We start from the raw sequence: 18,247 nt of genomic DNA, 5'->3' as shown, positions 1-18,247 counted from the left end.
CCTCCTCTCTCTGCCTGCCTCTCTGCCTACTTGTGATCTCTCTCTGTCAAATAAATAAATAAATAAAATCTTTAAAAAAAAAAAAAAAAGAATTGAGGGGCTCATGGAGGTCTCATGACTCAGTCTCAGGGTCGTGAGTTACAAGCCCCACATTGAGGGTAGAGTTTACTTAATTTTTTAATGCTTCATTATTTTTTAAAAAAATAAAAGAATGAGAAATGATACAGATTTGGTCAAAAAAGAGCATCTATATATGTGTATGTATATATACACACGTGTGTGTGTGTGTGTGTGTGTATAAAGATCCTGTACACACACATACCCAGAAAAAAAAAAAACGCTTAAAGGCTAAAAATTATAATTCAAGAATAATTTCTTGAAATACAGTAAAATTTGAGCTATGAATTGAAAGGACAGAACAGCCAGCACCTAAGTAGGCTTATAAAATGCTAGTCTCGGGGCGCCTGGGTGGCTCAGTGGGTTAAAGCCTCTGCCTTCGGCCCAGGTCATGATCCCAGGTCCTGGGATCGAGCCCCACATCCGGCTCTCTGCTCAACAGGGAGCCCTGCTTCCCTTACTCTCTCTGCCTGCCTCTCTGCCTACCTGTGATCTCTGTCAAATAAATAAATGAAATCTTTAAAAAAAAAAAAAAAATCAGTGGAAAGAAATAAAAGATACCATATAAACAGGGGCAGTATCTTTGAAAACCCTGAATAGAATGTGACTAAGAACACAAACCTATTAAAATGGGAAAATACAGCTTTTATCCATGGGGACTCACTCTACCTGTACTTTTCCATCCAGAGGAGTGTAATCTGTCCTTCATATTTTGTCATTAATTTTTTCCATTTATATGGTGAGTTGGTTCTTCACTATGTTTCTGTGCTTGTTCTATGCTTGTGGTTCTCACCTTGATGGATTGAAAATATATACCTGCTGGGGCCCCATCCCTAGACATTTTGATTCAGAAGCTCAGTGGAATCTGGGCATCTTTCTTTGTTTAATGTTCTATGGGTAATTTTGCCAAAAAGCCATTTTCCTACTCTATTAGCATATTGTAAAGTTAAGGCTTGGATACCAGTGTCATACTCATACCTCCTGTACGTAGTTGTTAGTTAGTTGGAGTTAGTTGTTAAGTGTTACTGCTCTTAACACTTCGATCCTTCCCCTCATCTCTTTCTCTATTCTGTTACCTTCATTATTCTCCTGAACTGTGGAATGGTCTAGTTGATGCTTAAGCCTTCAAATACATCGTTCAAGCTGCTACCAGACTGTTGTAAACTTAATGATTATGGATATGTTTAGTGCGTGAGAGATAGATCTTCAATACCTACAGAATAAAATTAAGTTTCCCTAAAAATTCTGGCTACTTTACCTACTTTGCCAGATACCTCTTTCACCACAGAACGTTCCCCTCCTTCCCTAGTGCTCATCATTCTAAACTATTTGCAGATCTCTGAATATTCTGTTGTTTTTCGTGCTTTCCTGTCTGGGTGTTCACTGAGCATCCTATTCCTGGAATCACCCATTTTCCAGCTTTGGAATTCATCTTTAAGGATTCTTCTTAGTCATTGAACCTCTAATGAAACCTTTTCTGATAGCACTTCTCTTTCAAGTGGAACTGACTATTCCTTCTTCCCTAATATAAATTTTTATCAGACCTGGTAACCTTTTGTTGTGCTTATTTGTCTACGAGTATATATCTTTGTAGTGGGACTGTGACCCTTGTGGGACCCATGCCCACAAGGGTCACAGTCCCACTTGACTGTGGGACTTCATTGTTTTAATTGTCTTAATTGCCTTTATATTCCTAGCAAAATCCCTGGCACATCGTCTGCCTCTGCCCTATAAAGCAGTCTTAGGAAAGCTACATATACTATACATTTCACTGACCAGATTGTCCTTAAATCTGAGAAAAGTGATCTATATTCTTGTCCATTCAGTTTTCTGTGCCTCCTTATATACCGTGCATACCCTATTGGAAGATAAGAACTTGCACATTTAGTCTGTTTAGTTAAAAATATTTTTTTAGTCCTCTTATGTTAAAGGAAATGAAACCCAAGATAGCCTAACACTAATATAAGATCTATGGATTTAGCATTTCAGGATCTTCTGCTTACTTGTCGATTCTGAATACAGGGTTAAGTAAGTGCTGCTGATACATAATTATCGGATAGGTTCCATGGTGATGGCTGCTTTGTGAAAAGTGCCAAAATATTAGCTTTCTTTATCAACCATTAATATCCCTTTTTTCCTAGCCTTCTTTGAATCCAGAAGCTGGCAAACAGAATCAGCCATGCAGACCTATTGGGACCCCTTCTGGAGTGTGGGGTAGGTAGATTTTGCCATTTTAAAGGCACAGCTTTACATTTTTCTTAGCATGGAGAGGAGCAACAATTCTTTATCTCTTTTTTGTTTGTTTCTTTCTCTTTTTTTCTCATCTCATCCATTTGCACATGGTAACTAACACTTGTTATCTCTTACTGTGCCCACCCAAAATAACATTGAAATGTAATGGTCTTAAGTGTCATGATACAGATGATTGAGAGCCTGTAAAGCCCTAAATTTGAAAACAGATTTTAAGCAGAGGGAGAATTATCTAAAGCTTATGAGAAGTAATGTTTAATTAACATTGCTAATTCATTTATAACAACTAAAGTGAATTTTTTGTGTTATAATTGTTTCCTAAATATTTGGCAGGCAAATATAGTGGTATTTTCTAAGCATTCTTTCATATTAGTAGATAGTCTTCTAAAGTCTTGTCTGAAAAGGCTGTATAATACCACATTCTATAGACGGTTTTGTTCAGTTAGGTTCCAGTTGTTGAGGGGTTTTTTTTTGTTTGTTTAAGGAGATTGAGGGGTAGGTTTGGCTTAATGAATGTGGCTTGTTGTAGAGAGCAAGGTGAAAACAGATACATACGATTATGTGTAAATGTTGAGAATAACTAGGCTTATAAAAAATGAAGAGACAAATCAGTGTATTTCATACCAAACCTGATCTGTAGTTTTGGAATCTTTGGCATTTACAAATGAGACTCTCCTCATCCCTACCTTAGACCTATTTAGACCTGTTTAGTAGTTAGGCATCTTATTGGGATGGCTTTAGTATATCTGAATACTGGTTTTGGATCTTGAATTATAGGATTAAAGGTGCTTATTGTGCCGTTTCCCCTTTGTTAATAGCGTAAAGGTTTGCTCCACTTCGCCTCATCAGAAGATCCCAGGGTAACCTCCTTTCCCCCAATTTTGGCATTTCTCTCCATTCCTATGCTGACAGGAACTGCCCCACTTGGATATATTCTTGTTTGGTGTGTGCCTGAGTGATCACACAAGACAAGTTATGCCCCTGAAGGACTACTAACACCTTTGGTTGTTATGTTGATTTATGAATTTAGCTTCATATGCTGCCTTTTTCCTGTAATCCCCAAGTAGTGTCATTTTTGAGAATATCTGTTAAGTGCAAACCAGGAAATGTTTGTCCCTCAGTTTCAGCAGTTCTTTGTTGAAAGTGAGGATTTCATCTATACTGTGCTTAACCATTATTTGACATTCTTTTGTCTCTTCACTATTGTATTTCACAGAAAACCCACCTAGTGCCAAGCAACCCTCCAAAATGCTAGTCATCAAAAAAGTTTCCAAAGAAGATCCTTCTGCTGCCTTCTCTGCTGCATTCACCTCACCAGGATCTCACCATGCAAATGGGAACAAATCATCAACCATGGTTCCAAGTGTCTATAAGAACCTGGTTCCTAAGCCTGCACCACCTCCTTCCAAGGTATGATTTGGAATCAGTGTAGGAACCCTATATAGCAGAGGTCTGGGAATAAATCAGGGAAAAAATTAGTAAATTTATTTTTTCCCATTGAATCATTCATCGGATATTCATTCAGTACCTAATAAATGTATAGTATTTTACTCTGTCTCCAAACTCTACTTCTTCAAACTGGATTTTTTTTTTTTAATTTTATTTATTTATTTGACATTTGACAGGCAGAGATCACAAGTAGGCAGAGAGGCAGGCAGAGAGAGAGGAGGAAGCAGGCTCCCTGCTGAGCAGAGAGCTGGATGCGGGGCTCGATCCCAGGATCCCAGGACCCCAGGATCACGACCTGAGCTGAAGGCAGAGACTTTAACCCACTGAGCCACCCAGGCGCCCCTCTAACTGGATTTTTAGTAGGCTTCTCATACTATTCGCTCATCTCCTAAACCTTCTGATTTGCTGTTTAATAGCATCAACATCCATCTGATCACTTGGCTGAATATTTCTTTCCTACTTCTCCTCATCACTCATTCTCGTGTACCAAGCAATTAAAATTCCCTGTCACTTATTCCCTCTATGATGTCCTATGCCCTTGTCACCTCCCCATGTACTATTGTAGTGCACCCATCTGTTTTCTCATCTCTCTGTATTCATCTTGCACAAAACTGTCGGAATGATCATCCTAAAACAGTTTGAATATATGACATCTTTTCCTCAGTCACTTCGACAGTCCCAAACCATCTATATAGCAGGGTTTGGTAAACAACGTCTTCTTCTTCTTCTTTATTTTTTTTATTTTTTTATTTTTTTAAGATTTTATCTATTTATTCAACAGACAGAGATCACAGGTAGGCAGAGAGGCAGGCAGAGAGAGAGAGAGACGGGAGGAAGCAGGCTCCCCACGGAGCAGAGAGCCCAATGCGGGGCTTGATCCCAGGATTCTGGGATCGTGACCTGAGCCGAAGGCAGAGGCTTTAACCCACTGAGCCACCCAGGCACCCCGGGTTTGGTAAACTTCTCTAAAGAGTCAGATAATAAATAATTTAGGCTTTGCTGGTCACCTGTGACATGCAGTCTTTGATACATTTACCTTTCTTCTCTTTTCCTTCTTTCTTTCTGTTTCTTGTTTGTTTTACAATGCCTGAAAAGTGTAAAAATTATATTAATAGCTCATGGGCCATAAAGAAACAGGCCTCTGGCCCATGGGTGTTCCTTACCAACCCCAGTCTTATAATACAGTGTCCGAACTCCTTAGCAGTGGCATGTATAATTCTTTATAGCCTAAGCCTAATCCATCTTTTATATTTCACTACCCTTTCTTTCTCTTACCTGGAAAATTATTCATCCTTCAAATTGATGTCATCTGCTGTGGGAATACTTTTTTTTTTTAAGATTTTATTTATTTATTTGACAGAGAGATCACAAGCAGGCAGAGAGAGGGAGTGAAGCAGGCTCCATGCCGAGCAGAGAGCCCAATGCAGGGCTTGATCCCAGGACCCCGAGACCATGACCTGAGCCAAAGGCAGAGGCCCAACCCACTGGGCCACCCAGGTGCCCCTGGGAATCCTTTTCTATCACACATATGTAAAGATCTCATTAATCTTTATATCTCTGATTGAATAGCACTCTGTCTTTTATCACAATATCTATAACACTTAATCACATCACTTTATTTCCTCACAGAAGCACATAATAATTGCTTTAATGAATTCTAGCCACTATACAGAAGTAATTAGAATTGACTTCATTATTGAGAGGAAAACCAGTAAGTATTTATTCATTTTCCTTTGTGTGTAAGCACTGTGTTTGGTGATTCTGAGCAATACAGAGAAGTACCAACACTGGCTTGTGACTATCCATGAGCTGAAAGTCTAATTGGGATAATAAGATAAAACAGTATGAACGGTTATGTGATACGTATGAAATAAAATAGTAACAGATGCTGATAACATTTTAACAGACTTGGAGGGGCGCCTGGGTGGCTCAGTGGGTTAGGGCCTCTGCCTTCGGCTCAGGTCATGATCCCAGGGTCCTGGGATCAAGCCCCACGTCGGGCTCTCTGCTCCGCAGGGAGCCCGCTTCCTCCTCTATCTCTGCTTGCCTCTCTGCCTTCTTGTGATCTTTGTCTGTTAAATAAATAAATAAAATCTTAAAAAAATAAACAGACTTGGAATAACTAAATAAATTAAACACTAGTGTTAAATTCATAGGAGCAAGATCAGTTCAGATTATGACCATCAAGGACAATTCTGCTGAAAACTTGTCATTTGAACTGATCTTTGAAGGATGGGCCAGATTTGGATAGGCAGAAAAAGGTCTAGAGAGTTTTGCACATCATAAGAGGAGTAGTGGTTAAATACAAGTTCTGAAACCAGAAGACACTGCAATAGTTGAGGGATAGCAAATGATTATAAATACTCCTGGGAGCTCTAGGAAGATAACCAGACTAGGGGTCCTTATCCTAGTGGTAATGAATGAAGCTTTCAGGGTAGATGACATCTCTAAGGAAAAAGAGTAGAAGAGTAAAGAATGAGAAATTAAAACTTAGAGGAGTATTTAATAATTTATAAATATTAGGAAAATAACGATATGGTCAGTAAGATTAAGAAACTATAATTCAGACATGAAAAAAAATACTGTCACAAAAATCTGGTAAGATGACTTTTTAAGTTAGAAACTGGGGTTGTCAACACTTGACAATTGCTGCTGACAAGTTGAGGGAAAAAAGAAAAAGGGGTTTTGACCTTAGCAATTGGAAAGGTTTAGGTCACCTTTGAGTTGAGGTTTAGGAGAGTAGTGTAAGATTTCAGGGCCTCTGGAATTAATGTGGGTAGAAGTAGAGGTAGTGGCAACTTTGAGACTTGATAATAAAAGGAAATAGAATATAGGTGGTGGTAAAGTTAAGTGAAAGGATGAAAAAAATCTGTAGGAAAAAGCCCTTGGAATATACTTGAAAGAGGTCATTAAAGAATCATGGTCTGGGGTACCTGGATGGCTCGGTCATTAGGCGTCTGCCTTCGGCTCAGGTCATTATCCCCGACTCCTGGGATCGAGCCCCACATGCATCTCCCTGCTCCGCAGGAAGCCTGCTTCTCCCCTCACCCACTTGCCCTGCTTGTGTTCCTGCTCTCACTCTCTCTCTGTCAAATAAATAAAATCTTTATTTAAAAAAAAAAAAAAAGAATCAGGGGCACCTAGGTGGCTCAGTGTGTTAAAGCCTCTGCCTTTGGCTTAGGTCATCATCTCAGGGTCCTGGGATCAAGCCCCGCATCTGACTCTGCTTGGCAGGGAGTCTGTTTCTCCCTCTCTTTCTGCCTGCCTCTCTGCCTGCCTTTCTGCCTGTCTGTCAAGTAAATAAATAAAAAAAATTTTTTTTTTTTTTTTAAGATTTTATTTATTTATTTGACAGAGAGAAATTACAAGTACACTGAGAGGCAGGCAGAGAGAGAGAGAAGGAAGCAGGCTCCCTGCTGAGCAGAGAGCCTGACGTGGGACTCGATCCCAGCACCCTGAGATCATGACCTGAGCCGAAGGCAGCGGCTTAACCCACTGAGCCACCCAGGCGCCCATAAATGAGGTTTTGTTAGGTATTTAAAACTATCATATATTAAGTGCTAACAAATTATGGCCATTATTATCAACACACTTTGTTCCATTCCTTAAGAGGTTTTATAAGTGTTACTTTATTTGAAATGTCTGCAAGCCTTCTGTTAAACTATAGAGAGTATAAAAATGAGTTAAAACAATATCATATCCTCTAACACTTAAGAAAGCTTTTGAGTGAAAAAATGGCAAGGACAAAAGTAAGGACACAGAGCTTAAGATTAGTTTCGCACTGTTGTATAGGACTATCATAAGTCAAGGATAGAATGAAAATCAGAAAACTAAGCTAAAGGCTATTAATGTCCTTGCAGAAGGTCATAAAGCCTGAACAGGGGTGATGAAAGTGGGCAGAGATGGGAGGTGGCACACAGTAGGAAGGAAATAGGACACTGCATTCTTCTCTGGAAAACCAGGATAACTACGGAGCCATTCATTGGAGTTAAGAGAGATAGATCAGTTTTCAGGAAAAGTTGATGAGAGGTTCTGGGTATGTGAAATGCGAGGTATTAGAGGAGGGAAGAGGTGAGATGACTGGGAAGCAGACATGGATTTATCCAGTCATTTTCTCTAGGCATTCAGTGGTTACTGCACATTGAGTATCTGTGTACTAAAAACTGTGTCACTAGAGGCATAAAATAATCTTAAAGAGTTTGTTATCTAGTAAAGAGACAGATACAAAAAATAAATGTTCTCTGCCTGGAGAGGGTCCTCAGACCCTTCATAGATAAGGTCATATTTGAACTGGGTTTTGAAGTGGAAAAGGAAAGAATGGCCATTTATTTGTATCCTTTTACATGTATAACATTTCTATAACATTTACTCCTCTAATCCTAAGATGCAGAAAATTATGTAATATAAGGTTCCATAGCTAGTGAAGTGATGGAGTCAGGACTCTTAAACCAGGCTTGTCTGACCTCAGTCTGGGGCTCTTTTGGGTGCTTCAAATTGCCTCCCATCTTGAAGGACTAAAAAGGAGGGAGGAAGTTGAGAATTCAGGTTTTAGAGTCAGACTTCATGCCACTCTTTAAGGCTGTGATTTTCAGCAAGTTACTTGATTTTTGCTAAACTTGTTTCCTTAAAAATAAACTGGAGCTAATTATATCAGTTACATATTGTGGTAAAAGAATAAAATTAAAAGTTTCAAAAGCACTTGGAGGGCACCTGGGTGGCTCAGTGGTTTAGGCTGCTGCCTTTGGCTCGGGTCATGATCTCAGGGTCCTGGGATCGAGCCCCGCATCGGGCTCTCTGCTCCGCAGGAAGCCTGCTTCCCTCTCTCTCTTTCTCTCTCTCTCTGCCTGCCTCTCTGCCTGCTTGTGATCTCTGTCTGTCAAATAAATAAATAAAATCTTTTAAAAAAAAAACAAAAACACTTGGAATATAATATTGCACATCCTAAGTAGTCCGTAAATAGTTTAAAAACAATAGGGGCAACTCAGTTAGATGAGCATCTGCCTTTGGCTCCAGTCATGGTCTCGGTCCTGGAATCGATTCCCGTGTCAGGCTCCCTGCTCTTTGGGGAATCTGTTTCTCTCTTGCCCTCTGCCCTTTCTCCACATATGTTCTCCCTCCCTCTCTCTCAACTAAGTAAATTTTAAAATCTTAAAATAAATAAATAAATAATAAAAACCGTAAGAGTACAGGGTACCTGACTGACTCAGTCCACGGTGCATGTGACTCTTGATTTTGGGGTCGTGAGTTCGAGCCACATGGCATAGGGATTACTTTAAAAACGAAACAAAACAAAAAAAAAACAGTCGGAGTTCATTAGGGAGCAAGTAGTTGGGGTTTTCCAGTAGAGGAACCCGTGTTACCTAAAAAAGAAAGATAAAATGTGCCATGTTTCTGAAAAGACAAATGCTTAAATATGGCTGGTAGTTGGGAACTGGTTGCAGGGGGGAGTATTAGTTAAGACAGTCCAGTCATGGAGGTTTTTCTTTTTTTCTTTCAAGATTTTTTTTCTTTCAAGATTTATTAATTTGAGAGAAAGCAGTGAGAGTGAGAGAGCACAAGCAGTGGGGGGTGGGAGGAGTGGTGCTCCCCCACACTGGCCTTCGCCCTCTCACCATCTGTAGAAAATGATAAAAGAAACCACTTACTATGATGTTTTGGGGGTCAAACCCAGTGCCACCCAGGACCGATTAAAAAAGCCTTAGAGGAAACTGGCCTTGAAGTACCACCCTGATAACAATCCAAATGAAGGAGAGATGTTTAAACAGATTTCTCAAGCTTACAAAGTAGTCTCTGATCCAAAGAAAAGGGAATTACATGACAAAGGAGGCAAACAGGCAGTCAAAGAAGGTGAAGCTGGTGGTGGTTGGGGTCCCCCATAGACCTCTTTGATTTTTTTTTTTTTTTTTTTTTTTTTTTTTTTTTTTTGGAGGAGGAGGAAGGATGCCTAGAGAAAGGAAAGTAAAAATTTGCATCAGCTCTCAGTAACCTTAGAAGATATATATTATATAACAGTGCAGCAAGATAGCTAGCTCTGCAAAAGGACATGATTTGCGATAAATGTGAAGGCTGAGGTGGTAAGAAAGGAGCAGTCGAATGTCCCAATTGCTAAGGTACTGGAATGCAAATTAGAATTCAGATAGGACCTGGAATGGTTCACCAAATGCAGTCTGTGTGCGTGGAGTGCCAGGGCCATGGGGAATGTATCAGTCCTAAAGATATAAAAGCTGCAATGGAAGGAAGATCGTTTGAGAGAAGATCCTAGAAGATAATACTGACAAAGACATGAAAGATGGCCAGAAGATACATTCCATGGTGAAGGAGACCAAGAACCAGGACTGGAACCAGGAGTAGATCAGAAGGACCATGCTATTTTTACTTGGTGAGGAGAGGACCTTTTCATGTGTGGACATACAGCTGGTTGAAGCACTGTGTGGCTTTCAAAAGCCAGTATCTACTCTTGACAATCAAACCACTGTCATCACCTCTTATTCAGGTCAAATTGTCAAGCATGGAGATATCAAGTGTGTGCTAAACGAAGCCATGCCAGTTTATCATAGACCATATGAGAAGGGTCACCTAATCATCGAATTTAAGGTGAACTTCCCTGAGAATGGGTAATAGCAATCTCTCATTCTCCAGAAATTGTTTTTTTGTTTTTTTAAATAGCTAGCTTTGGAATATAATACAACAAAATATTTGGTTATTTATTGAAAGAGCTATTTTGTTAAAATAGGGATAGAGATGATGGGGCGCCTGGGTGGCTCAATGGGTTAAAGCCTCTGCCTTCGGCTCAGGTCATGATCCCAGGGTCCTGGGATCAAGCCCCGAATCGGGCTTTCTGCTCAGCAGGGAGCGTGCTTCCTCCTCTCTCTTTCTGCTTCTCTGCCTACTTGTGATCTCTGTCTGTCAAGTAAATAAAATCTTTTTTTTTAAAAATAGGGATAGAGATGAGTATTGCAGAGAATTGAATAGTAAGTAATAATGAGCAAGTGTAAGACAGCAGATACTGACTTATACAGAAAAACTTGGCAATAAGAGGATGATAGTGTAAAAGAAAATAAAGGTTTGGGGTTTTTTTCCCTAGCTTCAATAAGGTGGCTTAGCATGTTTATAGATAAAGGGGAGGAACTTATTGGAAGAAAGGAAGAAATCATTGATAATTCTGAAAGGAAAGAGAATGAACACATGTAGAATGGTGGAAAGGGGGTAGGAAGCTATTGAACTTGCGGTGCAAAAGGAGAGACTTAGGGAAAGTTTGGATCCGGTGACTTCTGATTTCTTAGTCCAGTATGAGAAGGCACGATCATTTGAGGTGGAGGGAGTTGGGATTGATTTGGAATTTGAAGGAAAGAAGAAGACATTTAAAAACCTGTGGTTGATAGGTGGTTCACTTTGGTGGATTTGTATGTATAAAATTCCTCTAATAAAAGAAGACATGAGGCATAGGTTTTCTCTGTTGAGCAGCCAGCTATATAGCATAGTGTTGTTTGAGTTATTGAAAATTAAGATTGAATTGGAATAAAGTTGGGCAGAAATGTAGGTATCCTATTGCATGTAACACTCTGGTACAAACTTTCCATACCACTATGGCAAAAACGCAAGTTTTGGAGTGCCGTGAGGTGCCAGTGTTAAAGAAAGACAAAGCATCTGATAATCATCTACAACTCTGGGGAAGCTAGGGGAATTATCATCTTTGATAATGAGCCTTACATAAGCAGCCATCATTTTAGATTTCTTGCATCCGTGCGAGAAAAAAATTAATCTCCATTCCATTTGGGTTGTTGTCTCTCTTATCTGCTTGCATATTCTTTTTGGAGACACTACAGAAAAAACAATACTACATATTACTTGAGTAACCTTAGACAAATTATGTAACCTCCTTAACCTTAGTGTCATTTTTTGTAAAAAATTGACCTACGGGCACTTGGGTGGCTAAGTGGGTTAAAGCCTCTGCCTACCTACCTCTACCTACTTGTGATTGCTGTCAAATAAATAAATAAAATCTTAAAAAAAAAAAAAGTTGACCTAATAATTATACCTGATTGGGTTAAGAATGAAAATGGTATGACAATCATCTGGTAAGCCCCAATTATATTAATTCCTTTCCTGAAGCTTATAGTATCCTCTTTAATACAACAAAAAAATTCTTTTCATTCAGATCCTTCTGTTTTCTTGGCGGTTTCTCAGTTTTAATTGTTTCATTCTGGAAAAATGGACATTTTTCACTTGCTTCAGCCTCACTCCATTGATGTGCTTTATCTTTCCTGTTCTCCTCAGATAATGTGATTGACTCAGAGAGGGGGGTATGCCTGGGTGGCACAGTCGATTAACCATCCAGCTCTTGGTTTCTGCTCACATTGTGATCTCAGGGTCATGGGAGTGAGCCCTGAATCAGGGTACATGCTGAGTACAGAGTCTGCTTGAGATTCTCTCTCCCTTTCCCTCTACCCCTCCCACTTCGGCTGCGTGTGCTCATTCTCTCACTCTCTCTGTATCTCAAATAAATAGATTAAATCTTAAAAAAAAAACAAAAAACATTCCAGTCATACTACAGTGCCCAGTCATAATTGGGATTAGGGCCAGAGTGACAGAATGGGCCTAGACTACACAAAGCCAAGCAAAGAAGGGACCAAACCAGAATCGTCTAGCCATTTATATTGCCCACCCTGGCCTAGAAGTAGCTTCCTGTCATTGACGTTCTTGGAAAATAGCCTTTTTTTTTCTTTTTTCTTTAAAGAATCAGGATTACATCCGTGGTTAACAAATATAAAAGGGGAGCATTTTAGGGTCCAGTAAGTTTGGGAAATGCTACCTCTTAAATTCACACGTGTTCACATTCACAAATACTATAAATGTATAGGAAAGAAACTCATTGAAGTTTACTCACCTCAGCATCTCCCAAACTTAGCTGAACTAGAGCTCTCTTTTTAAGAATTCCTGTTAATATCCCATGACACTTCTGGTTCCCGTCTGCTTTTTTCCTTCAAGTGCCTAACCTCAGAAAGAGGTTGCATACCTCCCAGACATGTTAAAATGGGTAAGCTCTAGGAATTCGTGTTACTGCATGACATTTTATTCTTTGCTTTATGTGATCTTCCAGGCTGAGGTGTCCATACTTGTGCTGACTGATTTGTTCTTTATTCCCATGTAGCCCAGTGCATGGAAAGCTAACAGAATGGAACACAAATCAGGATCCCTTTCCTCTAGCCGGGAGTCTGCTTTTTCCAGTCCGATCTCTGTTACCAAACCAGTAGTACTGGCTGGGGGCACAGTTTTAAGCTCTCCTAAAGAGGTGAGTGAAGATAAGGCCAAGCAGCCTTTTCTAAAATTGTTATTTCCCATTTACTAAGGTACATGGTGTGACATGTAAAGCATTTCCTTTGTAGCTGTGTTTAGCTCAGTCATTTCTTTCTTTTTTTATTTTTTTTTAAGATTTTATTTATTTATTTGATAGAGATCACAAGTAGGCAGAGAGGCAGGCAGAGAGAGAAGGGGAAGCAGGCTCCCCGCTGAGCAGAGAGCCCGATGCGGGACTCGATCCCAGGACCCTGAGATCATGACCTGAGCCGAAGGCAGTGGCTTAACCCACTGAGCCACCCAGGTGCCCCAGCTCAGTCATTTTCTTTACTGGTGATTCCCATTTGCCTCTGAAGATGGGCCGTAGCTGAGTGGAGTGATTGCTCTGTGGTAGACTGGGGTCAGCCTGTGGTAGACTGGCATGAAAGATCAAAGAGTTACTATAGGAGCCATAGAGTCTCCTGCAGGAGCCCTGCAAATCTGTGGGCATCTGGGTGGCTCAGATGGTTAAACATGCACCTTGGGCTCAGGCTGTGCTCCCAGGGTCCTGGGACCAAGCCCCACATGGGGCTTCCTGCTCAGCAGGGAGCCTGCTTCTCCCTCTCCCTCTGCTCTTCCCTCCTGCTCGTTCTCTCTCTGTCTCTCTCAAATAAATAAAACCTTTAAGGGGGAAAAAAAATGCAAAGCTAAAGTCTGTTTTTTAAACGAAAAAGAGAGTTTATTTTTGGTAAAAGAGTGATAATTAGGCTTCCAGATTCTAGAGATCAGTACCATGTAGAAGTGACCCAGAGAGGCCCAGTTCTTGCTGTTTGCTGTCAGGAGCAATCTATTTGTGGTATTTGCCCAGAGTCCCTCCAGCACTACTCCTCCGATTGAGATCAGCTCCTCTCGCCTGACCAAGCTCACCCGCCGAACTACCGACAGGAAGAGTGAGTTCCTGAAGACTCTAAAGGACGACCGGAATGGAGACTTCTCAGAGAGCAGAGACTGTGACAAGCTGGAGGATGTAAGAGCATAAGGTTTTTTTGGGGCAACATAAGGGTTTTCCTGTGTTGCATATGTACTTTTTTTAAAAAAGTCTTTAATTGGGGCCACCTGGGTGGCTCAGTTATTAAGCATCTGCCCTTGGCTCAGGTCATGATCCCAGGGTTCTGGGATCATGTCCTGCATCGGGATCCCTGCTTAGTGAGGAGTCTGCTTTTCCCTCTCCCACTCCCCCTACTTGTGTTCCCTCTCACTGTTCCTCTTTCTCTCTGTGTCAAATAAAATCTTCAAAAAAAAAAAGTTTTTAAATGTCCCTCCTTAAAATGCTTTCTTAAAAGCCACACCCTGTAATTTCCAGGAGTCCCAACATTGGCCAGCTGTCAAGTGGCAACTCCTAGCTGCAAGGGACTCTAGAAAGGGGAACTTTCTAAAGCTGAGCCCAGTAGTTCTTGAGTCCAAATTGTGAAGAAGACAAGAGCACTGATACCGAATCCGTATCCAGTAGCACTTACCACTGTTGACAGCCTGAAGTTAGGCTCCCTAAGGAGGTGGTGTGCTTGAGAAGCCCTAGGACGGTGAGCAAGGCCTCATTTTTGAATGGGGACTACCTGTGCGCTGAAGTTCCCTGGAGAGCACGTCACTCGGTTCTGACTCTTTAATCTTGCAGATTGTGTATCTTGCCACAAAGGGTCATTGAACCAAGTGTGTCCTTTCCTTCTTTCAGTTGGAGGACAACAGCACACCTGAACCAAAGGAAAACGGAGAGGAAGGCTGTCATCAGAATGGTCTTACTCTCCCTGCAGAGGAGGAAGGGGAGGTCCTCTCACACTCTCTGGAAGCAGAGCATCGGTAAGTGAAGATCAGATCACAGGGCATGCTGTGTATGGCCTGTAAGGAGCTTGAACATCCTTAAGACGTCGACCTACAGAGAGAAGTGTTCTTGGGCACCATAACCTGTCCTCTCTTTATGCCTCAGCTTGCCTGTTGCCTACTGGGCATTCCTTTACGGGTTAGCTTTTTCACAACTTTTCCTCTGCAAGGCTTTCACGTAGTTTAGTTTCAGATTCAGTTTATAGAGGGGAACCTATTTCCTAGGACTATTGTACTGGCCCTTCCACCCTCCTAACCCAAGTGAGCCTTTATCAGACCCCTTTAAAAGGCCTTGGGAGGGTCACCTGGGTGGTTCAGTGGTTAAGGATCTGCCTTCGGCTCAGGTCGTGATCCTAGAGTCCTGCAATCAAGCCCCACTTCTGGCTCCCTGCTCAGCAGGAAGCCTGCTTCTCCTTCTCCCACTGTCTCTGCTTGTGTTCCCGCTCTTGCTGTGTCTCTCTCTCTCTGTCAAATAATTAAATAAAATCTTTTAAGAAATTTAAAAATAAGGCATGAGACCCCCTCCGTGGGTGGAGCTTGTTCTTTAAATGAGGGCCTTTAACACAGAGCTCCCAGCTGTTTGGGCACCTGGGTGGCAGATGGGGCCTGCCATGTGTGGCAGTACCTTCCTGAAAGGAAGTTCCTGTCCTGAAGAACTTTAGAAGTCAGCAGGATCACGAATATGAAAGAGACCACAGTGCCATGAAGTTGAAAGGGAAATTAGGTACATGTAGAGATGTGCTGATTGGCTTACTAGAGACAAAAGTGAGTTGTTTTAAGATTTATTTGAGAGAGAGAGAGTTGAGGGGAGGACCAGAGGGAGGGAGAGAGAATCTCAAGCAGACAACCCACTGAGTGTTGGACCCCATGCAGGCCTTGATCACATGACCCTGAGATCATGACCTGAGCTAAAATCAAGAGTTGGCCACTCAACTGACTAAGCCACCGAGGTGCCCCCAAACCGAGATTTTGGAGCACCTGGGTGGCTCATTTGGTTAAGCATCTGCCTTCAATTCAGGTCATGATGGCAGGGTCCTGGGAGTCCCCCATCTGGCTCCCTGCTGAGCAGAGAGTCTGCTTCTTCCTTCCCTTCTGCCTGCCATTCCCCTTGCTTGTGCTTGCTCTCTGTCAAATGAATAAATCTTTTTTTTTTTTTTTTAAGATTTATTTTTTTATTTGACAGACAGAGATCACAAGAAGGCAGAGAGAGGCTCTGCCTCTCCACTGAACAGAAAGCCCGATGTGGGGCTTGATCCCAGGACCCTGAGATTATGATTTAAGCCGAAGGCAGAGGCTTAACCCACTAAGCCACCCAGGCGCCCCAAATGCATAAATCTTTAAAAAAAAAAAAAATGAGATTTCTTCGTCTTGTTTTGTCGGAAAGAGCCCTTTACATTTTGGCTCTCCTGCAGCCTTAATTTCTGCTGCTTTTATCTCCTCTCTGCAGCTCTTATACCCTATAAAGAGCAACTGTGGAGATCCCTCATTTAATTCAAATACCTAAGGAGCCATAATTAAAGCTTATCCCACATGGCAGGGGTGGGGGTCCTGGAGTAGAGCTGTGTCAGGCTCCACACTCAGCAAGGAGTCTGCTTGAGGATTCTCTCCCTCTCCTCCTGTCTCCCTACTGTGTGCACACGCTCTCTTTCTCTCTGGTGTAAATAAATTTAATTTTTAAAAAAACTTATCCACTGGGAAGAAAAGAAAAATCCCAAGTGGGGTACGATTGCCCCTAGGCAAGTAAGTTTTCTCTGGAAAGTTGTGGTCTTTCCACTTAACACTTAAAGGTCGTCTTTTTTTTTTTTTTTTTTTTTTGCCTGACTTCCCTCTACTAGATTATTGAAAGCAATGGGATGGCAGGAATATCCTGAAAATGATGAGAATTGCCTCCCCCTCACAGAGGATGAGCTCAGAGAGTTCCACATGAAGACGGAACAGGTATGTCATAAACCTTTCCTGGAGACCTGTTAATGATTAGGAGAGAAAGGAACAGGGCAGTCATTGCCCTTAAAGAGCCTCAGTTTAGTGTGAGAGAAAGACCTTGGAAAAGAAAATATAAAGTAAGTTGCCATAGTAGAAATACAGAGGAGCGAATCACTGCTTAGGCAACAGGGATTACCGGTAGTGGATATAAAAACTAGGTCAGTAGTTAGCAGATTCCAGAAAGTAGTATGTTCTTTCATCCTGGCAGCTCTACCCCCTTATCAGAACCACAAGGCTGTGTTCCAGAGTAATGGGCAGAGCCCTGGGTCTCTAGGGAAGCAGAAACAGGTTTATCCCCCCACCCCTCCCCCACCTCCAGCCCTGTGGTTTCCCTTTGATATTCTGGCCAGAACCAAGAAACAGCCTCTTTGAATTATCCAACAAATGGTTGGCTTCTTTCTCTGAAACACTGCCAGACCTTGAGATTTTTAGCAATGAACAAGATAAATGGAGTTACAAACTTCATGAGGCTTACATTCTGGTGGTATATTTTCTTTACATTTTTTACTTCTCCGATTTTTATTTAAAGCACAAATAACAATAGGATTAAGGCCTGTAAAGAGAAATTACAGCTGACATAAAGACACTGCTACTCAAAACTATTTTTCTCAATTGTTATCACCTGAGAACTTGTAGAAATAGAGAATCTGAAACCCTACCTACTGAATCAGAATCTGCATTCTTTAAAAAGATCTGTAAATGACTGATTCGCACTGTAAGTTTGAAAAGCACAGCTATAACAAATCTTGGGATGGGGGCGCCTGGCTGGCTCAGTCATTATGCGTCTGCCTTCAGCTCAGGTCCTGGGACCTGAACCTGCTTCTCCCTCTCCCTCTCCCACTCCCCCTGCTTATGTTCCCTCTCTCGCTGTGTCTCTCTCTGTCAAATAAAGTCTTTTTAAAAAAAAAGAAAAGAGGGCGCCTGGGTGGCTCAGTGGGTTACGCCGCTGCCTTCGGCTCAGGTCATGATCTCAGGGTCCTGGGATCGAGTCCCGCATCGGGCTCTCTGCTCAGCAGGGAGCCTGCTTCCTCCTCTCTCTCTCTCTGCCTGCCTCTCTGCCTACTTGTGGTCTCTCTCTGTCAAATAAATAAATAAAATCTTAAAAAAAAAAAAAGAAAAAAGAAAAGAAAAGAAAAAAGAAATCCTGGCTCTCCCCTTCTACATTTTGCCTCGAATTCAGTACCGGCCTTTTCCAGGTCCCACTGCCAGTGTAGTTTTTGACGGTTTTCTTTTTTCTTTTCCTGCTAACCACAGCTGAGAAGAAATGGCTTTGGGAAGAACGGCTTTTTGCAGAGCC

The 18,247-nt window shown here is 41.5% G+C and overlaps 1 protein-coding gene and 1 pseudogene across 1 annotated transcript in view; both read left to right on the top strand.

The window, feature by feature from the left end:
• Positions 1-18,247, top strand: part of GPBP1L1 (GC-rich promoter binding protein 1 like 1) — a 54,106-nt gene that overhangs the window by 33,872 nt on the left and 1,987 nt on the right. The window contains exons 6-12 of the mRNA XM_059377078.1: positions 2,259-2,331; positions 3,584-3,777; positions 12,968-13,108; positions 13,961-14,119; positions 14,822-14,946; positions 16,803-16,905; positions 18,205-18,244. Of these exons, the coding sequence (XP_059233061.1) occupies positions 2,259-2,331; positions 3,584-3,777; positions 12,968-13,108; positions 13,961-14,119; positions 14,822-14,946; positions 16,803-16,905; positions 18,205-18,244 (835 nt within the window). The remainder of the gene's footprint in view (positions 1-2,258; positions 2,332-3,583; positions 3,778-12,967; positions 13,109-13,960; positions 14,120-14,821; positions 14,947-16,802; positions 16,906-18,204; positions 18,245-18,247) is intronic.
• On the top strand, positions 8,427-10,493 carry LOC132001709 (dnaJ homolog subfamily A member 1-like; annotated as a pseudogene).

This window comes from Mustela nigripes, chromosome 14, assembly GCF_022355385.1.
Source record: "Mustela nigripes isolate SB6536 chromosome 14, MUSNIG.SB6536, whole genome shotgun sequence".
NCBI classification, from domain to species: Eukaryota; Metazoa; Chordata; class Mammalia; order Carnivora; family Mustelidae; genus Mustela; species Mustela nigripes.
This window is presented reverse-complemented; position numbering and strand designations above follow the sequence as displayed.